Source organism: Homalodisca vitripennis, chromosome 1, assembly GCF_021130785.1.
Source record: "Homalodisca vitripennis isolate AUS2020 chromosome 1, UT_GWSS_2.1, whole genome shotgun sequence".
NCBI lineage: Eukaryota > Metazoa > Arthropoda > Insecta > Hemiptera > Cicadellidae > Homalodisca > Homalodisca vitripennis.
Genome location: NC_060207.1, coordinates 77596499 through 77603789, shown reverse-complemented (window position 1 = coordinate 77603789; position 7291 = coordinate 77596499). Strand labels below are relative to the sequence as shown.

General features: G+C 28.5%; 1 protein-coding gene across 2 annotated transcripts in view; it reads right to left on the bottom strand.

Moving 5' to 3' along the window:
• Nucleotides 1-610: 610 nt before the first annotated feature.
• LOC124365200 (zinc finger protein 723-like) overlaps nucleotides 611-7291 on the bottom strand; it is a 49418-nt gene continuing 42737 nt past the window's right edge. For both annotated transcript variants that reach the window (XM_046821161.1, XM_046821166.1), the window contains one exon: nucleotides 611-4061. In XM_046821161.1, the coding sequence (XP_046677117.1) occupies nucleotides 3985-4061 (77 nt within the window). In that variant the 3' untranslated portion in view covers nucleotides 611-3984. The remainder of the gene's footprint in view (nucleotides 4062-7291) is intronic.

Below are 7291 nucleotides of genomic sequence, written 5' to 3'. Positions count from 1 at the left end.
CCAATTATTTATGACAAATACATAAAAACTTTTCAAATACGAAATTCAAAATTACAACAATACAAATTGTTTCACCTTTTGTTGTTACAAAACTATAAAATTTAGAGTGTTTAGATATGGCTGTACAAAGTAAAAGTAATCTGCAAATGACCAAATAAATTGAGCACTGTAACATTTTCTGAAAATAAATCAGGTTTTGAATTCAAATTAATGCACAATACCGTGATGCACAAACCAGCCATTTAAGGGGAGAGAGTTAAATAAAAATATTCATGCTTTTGACTAAGTACACCAATGAACACTGTAGAACTAATTAACTGTAATCATTTTTACGACTTTTGTCACTCTAATTAATTAATGATTAAATTTGTTTAGTTAGATCTATAACGAACTTTTAAAAATGAGAACATTTCGGACAATCAGTATAATTAGAATACTTTACAAACATTTACATTGAAAAAATTTTCAAGTATAGTAATGCACTTTTAGTAAAGATTAAGAATTGAGGTTGAAACAAAATAAATTTTCGAAATCCAAAATATTTGGAGTAGTTTTCCCTTAATTATAATATGCTTCACTGGGATAAGAAGGACGATTCTGATGAAACGTGTCAAATACAAAAAGACGTTTATGACTATCCTTAATACATTATTATTAAATATTACTTAAATAACTACGCTTAAGTTTGACCTGAGCTAAAGCACTGAGTATTTCTATTGTATAATATCATTACAAAGCTAATGAACTTTCTTAATATCTAGGACATTTACATTTTATAAAAATACTCCACTACACTGACATGTACAGACTACAAAATATGACACTGGATCTTATTGTATTATTACTCAAGATATCACTACAAAATTTCTTCTATACTACGTGAGCATTTTATATAAGTGCACGAGAGCTTAGAGTTGTCAATCTATCGTAAGGTACATAGTTACATTTTGTCATGGGAGAACAATGAACATAGAAACTGTTAGGTTACAATCAAAGATGCTTTGATCATAAAATTAATATAAACAATATTATTAAACTAAATTCTACAAAATGTAAATAAATATAAAATAAATCACACTTTCCTTAATACAATCAAATTTTCTAAGTCAAAATAAATTAATGTATTACATTCTCAACATAAAATTGATGCATAAAAAAAGGTTTATAAAAAAAAGTAATAAATATAACTATGGCTTCATTAATATTAAATTGGCCTGTAGCTAAAAAATTCATGTAGTATGCCATTTAGCACAAACATTAAATACACAAAATAAATGTATTTAATATTGAAAACAATTTTTGTTAAAATTACGAAATATATATTTGTTTATCATATAGTTAAATATTTCAAAATAATAAGTAAAGCACTAAAAATTTTACATGTTCACACATTTTAACGGGTTATTGGATAGTATTAAAAAATAGTGAATAAAGATAATAAATAATTAATTTCTATCACAACCCACACAACCCTTCAGTGATGGCACATGCACTATGTAAGTTAATCTAACATCTACTTCTCTTAATACAACATCTGCTTGCCTGGTTACTTCTTTTTTAACAGATCTTCTAAGAAGTTGTAAAAATATTATTATGAAAAAATAACTATTAAATTATAATTAAAATCTGGCACCTCTTATTTTCGGTTACCAAACACATTTAAATATTTATTAAAGAAAAGTAATCAGTGATTGTTTCCTAACAAAAATCAATGTAAGGATGGAGTAGTTTTCTTATTACTCATGCCCCCCCCTTCATTAACAAATCATTTTGAAACCCTAGTTTTCTTTTCAATTTAATTTAATTATCAAATATTCATTCTGAAAATTATATACACATCAATATTAAGTATGTTTTAATAAGGTCTTGCATTAATGATGTTTAAAGTTTGCCATTATTCAGTGTAAATGTTAGATGTCATTTACAGCTTTGTTAGTAAACTTAGGTACCAACGACGACCATGTAACTTGTGTATTTATTGGACCGTTTTAAACAACAAACTTTTCTATTAGCAGACAAAATATTGTTTTGCACTGATATATCAGACTCACATAGTTAACAACTACATAACAGAGGCATTTTTTAAGATGGCTAAAATACTGGTTATCCTCAGCAAGTCAAATTAATTTAAAATAACTGCTTTAATTGGCGATTTTCAATGTAAAAACATATTTAATTGAACCTCAATACTTTATGAAATATCTCAAGTGAATTGAAAAATATTTATTACAAGCAAATACTTGTAACGGTTTCAAAATAATATCGTGAAAATTGAGTTCTTGGGGAGATCTTTAAATTTAACAAATTTAATAATTCCTTCACACCAAAAAATCAACTAGATATTATACTTTTTATACAGATGTATTTTAGATAAAAATATTATTATATAAAGATGTAACATACTACGACATTGGAAAAGCAAATGTCAAGCACTCTAGTATAAAAAATACTAAAACATGTTCATAAATTCTAGAATTAATTATTGAGCACACAAAATGTCATATATAATGTAATGCCCTTAAATGAAACCACCAACATGACAAATAATGGTGAAAAATCACAGACTTTACCTACTCTGACAAATTATGTAGAGACAGCTCCACAGCTTATTAAAAAAAAAAAAAAAATAAATAAATAATAAAAACAATGTCCAGTTAGAGCTAACACAACTAATTAATTCACCGGTACAAACAAAACTAGTACAAGTATATATATATATATATAGAAACAAATATTCAATTCAAAATAACTGATCTTTTCCAATGTAAGATCACCAATCACAATAATTACTTTTATTGAACGTATGAAAATAATTTAAACCTAGTTTAACCATTTAAATTTTAAGATTCAACAGAATTTCATAAGATAAAATTTCAAATTTAATCTAAGAACTGATCTGAAAGAAATGGTGACCAAATTTAATGTTTTCAAAATGATGAAATAAGTGATTTGCTTCATTACCAAAATATTTCTTCCAAAAATGTTAGAAAAATATTAAATTTTTACTTTACTAATAACAAAATCTAAGTTTACCAATTATTTATTCTCAAAAATAAATAATTCTTTCTTAGGAATATTTAAATTGCTTCCATGAATTTGATTCACTTTTTACGTTTTATTGGGTATACTGCAAGACATATAACAATAATCACTGTAACAAGACATACTGTGTACTTTTCCTCATTTCACAATAACCTACATATTCACCATATTCGGACAATAATTTAATCATTAATTTGTATACAAACAAATCATTATAGGCCTTGTAAATATTAAATATCTACCTAGAAAGTATTGATAGAGCACTTATGGTACTAACCTGAGTCATAATGATGGCTTACTGACAAGTTTTGTGTTAAATCTTAGTGTATAATGATTGAAATAAATACATTCATGCTACATTATATAACTACTTCTTAATCTAAACTTACAGTAACTAAAATAACAGTATAAAAATACTACACAATAAAACTTCAAACCCTGTTCTGTTCATTTTATCAGAATTCAAATTCATCACATTTTGACCTTGCTTTGCTTGAGTATCAAAACATTTACAATTTTAAAAATATACTGATGTAAACATTGGCATTATAGCTACATTTCAACATTCAAACATTTAAGGACCATAGCTGTTATTTCTTTTAACATGCAATAGCAACACAGAAATTTACAACCTTACGTTAGGTTTCATTAACTAAACATAAACAAAATGTTCACTAATAAATTACCGGGATGAAAACATACAGCACTGATGAAGTTTATGTATAACTTAAGCATGCAGCAAATTATGATCACTTAAAAAGATTGATAAATTATTTTCTAACGGATCATTAAAAATCTACATCATCAGAAGACATGTTACAAATAAACTTATTACAAATGTACAATATGTACTGTACAACATTATGCAGAGAGCCTGAGTATTTGATTATATACACTAATTGTACTTTGAACGTGACAAACTTGTACCAGTTATGAAGGTGGTCAGATTGACCTTCGATTGATGTCAGCTGTTGTAATTAGTGATATTGCTTGTGAATTCAATGGCCTCTCTGACAGACCTGCAACATAATACCAGTTATGAAAAGGTGAAAGACAACTTTGACTTATATGTAAACTTTTATTGTGATTGTTGTGACATAGCTGGCGAATTCAATTCTCTCTGAACAGACCTGCAACAACAAAGTACCAGTTACGAAGGTAGATTGACCTTCGATTGATGTCAGCTATTGTAATTAGTGATATTGTTTGCAAATTCACTGCTCTCTCAGACGGATCTGAAACAATATAGTACTTCGATAGTTACAAAAAGGTGAGGGATAACTTCAATTGATGCCAGATGTAGTTGCGATTAGTTCCCAACTAAAGCTGATTATATCACTATAGCTTGCGAATTCAATACTCTCTCTCTTTCTCTGACAGACCTGCAACAATATGGTACAAGTACCATACCAAAACAACCGTACCAAAAAAGGTGAGAGATACCTTCGATTAATATCAGCTGTTGTAATTAATGATATTGCTTGCGGATTCAATGCTTTTTAACGGACCTGCAACAACATAGTACCAGTTACAAAGAAGGCAAGAGATACCTTCGATTGATGTCAGCTGGTGTATTTAGTGATATTGCTTATGGGTTCAATGCTCTCTCTGTCAGACCTGCAACAACCCAGTAACGGTTCTAAAGATGGTCATAGATGCCTTTGGTTAATGTCAGCTGTTTAGTGACATCACAAAACCTGTGATTAGTGTGATATAGCTTGATTAGAGTTAAACATTCTTTGTTCTGCAATAACATTGTCTGGGGAAAGTCCAAAATAAGTTAAAATATTTACAAATGTACCACCAACAGATAATTCTGATGAGTTGTTTTTTTGTTCCATGAATACTAGAAAAATAGGTTGTCAAGCAAGCTAAGCATAAGCCAGCCACAAAATGACAATGCAAATTTTCCTATGCTGAGCCAATGAATCAATATGACAAGTAAAATAGTCTTGTGTATTGTCTTAAGTCTGTTGAGATTATTTATTATGTGATGTACACTTAAAAAAATATTTAACCAAAATTAATTTTGAGAAGTGTCTGATGACAAGACAGAATGTTTATATATACCAAGAATTGGTTTATTGTGATTTTCATATAATTACTTTGGTGTCAACATTAACTTGAAATATTTTAGGGTGTGACATTTTTATGAGTGATAAGCAGATTTGGTATATTTATCAATCACTTCACCATTTCAAATGCTTTATAATGCATAAAATATTGCATTTAAGCTATACATTTGATTTTAGCTATACAAAGATAACTTACTGGAAGGAGTACACAAAACTTCATACGAAAACTCACTGTACAGCTTCTTGTAACTAACAGTGATTAATTGAAAACAAGTTGTTCACTCCAACATAACTTTCCACCAATAGCAAGAGCTGAATTTCTAAGAACCCCCTGCTTGGAACTTGGAGGGCTAGCTATCAATCAATCAATCAATCAATAATATCTTTATTCAAGACATACATGAATGCGTCATTCTTAATACATAAATTCAAGGTGATGTTAGATTAGTTGTACATATATACAATCCTTTTAATGTAAATTATTTTCAAAATCTTAACATAGTTAAAAAATAGGTTTAATATTATTTAAATCGATTTTATTACCTAATTATAATTAATTCAACTAGACTTCACAAATCAAAATCAAAATACATGGCTCTGGGAGTAAAACTCTTCAAAGTTATAACATGATAAATCAATTAAAAAGTGTTTTAATTTATTTTTGAATCTAACACTATTGTTTTCATTCCTGATGCTACCTGGCAGGTTCCCCACAAACTTGATTCCCATATAAGTTGGGCTTTGCTTAAAGTTTTCTTTATTATGTTGTTTTATTACAAAGTTATTTTTGTTCCTAGTATTATAATCATGAACATGTAGTTGTCGTGGTAATTTAGTCTCATTATTTTTTACATATAATACTGTTCTATATATATAGAGGCTGTATACAGTCATAAACCCGAGCTCTTTGAAATATAACTTACATGACTCATCTTTTTTGAGTTTTAGAATCACCCTAATTGCCTCCTTTTGTAGACGTAAAATTTTATTCAGGTTTACAGCACTTGTTCCCCCATACACTTCAATCCCGTATGCGATATGTGAATGAACCATGGCATAGTACACTGATTTCAAGGTTTGTTTATTACAAAAAGGTGCTAGCCTTCTTAGTGCAAAAATTCCTGAACCTATTTTGTTACATAATTTTTGTACATGAATGTTCCAATTAAGTGTATTACCTAAATGTAGCCCTAAAAATTTAGTTTCTTTATCCAAGTTTTTCATATTAATTTTGTTTGATTCAACATTTTTGCAAGTAAACTGTATAAAAGTAGTTTTATTATTATTTATAAAAGATTTCTGTTATTTAAATAACTTTTTAACAATGAAACTGATTCATTACATTTCTTTTTAGTTGTACCTAATTCCATATCGGCAATGCACAAGCTTATATCATCAGCATACAAACAAATTTTACTATTCTCAATTATATCATACAGATAATTAGGTAAACCCCCCCAAGTAGCACAAGAACAGGAAAGGGCCTAATATTGACCCCTGTGGGACAGAGTAGGTCACATTTTTTGTATGAGATCTAACATCATGCTGATTATTTATATTTAAATATTTAACATTAACAAACTGCTGACGGCCTTCCAAGTATGACTTAATCCAGCTAAGCTCTTTACCAATGATACCATAGCTTTTTAATTTTTCTAGTAATATTTTATGATTAACACTGTCAAATGCTTTGGTCAAATCTAGGAAGGCGCCAACAATGTTGTATCCCTCATCTAAGTTCTCTAAAATGTGTTCAATATAATTTCTTAATGCTGTTAATGTGGATCTATTTTTCCTGTATCCATGTTGATCAATGTCAAGTAATTTATTGTTTTCAAAATAGTCAACTAATTGAATCAGCACACACTTTTCAAATATTTTAGATAATGACGGTTGAATAGCCAATGGTCTGTAGTTAAGAGAATCAGTACAATCCCCTTTTTTATGTACTGGTATTACTTTAGAAACTTTTAATTGAGAAGGATATATTCCAGTTATGAGTGATGCATTAATTACATGTAAAAGAGGTTTAATTAGTGGTAATTTCGCTTCCTTAACAATTTTCATGGGTATGTCATCATACCCTGCTGACCACTTAGGTTTTATTGAATCAATTATCGTATGTAGTCTTATCATCAATTGTGTTACAAATAAATCTGGATTCCGTTACTTGC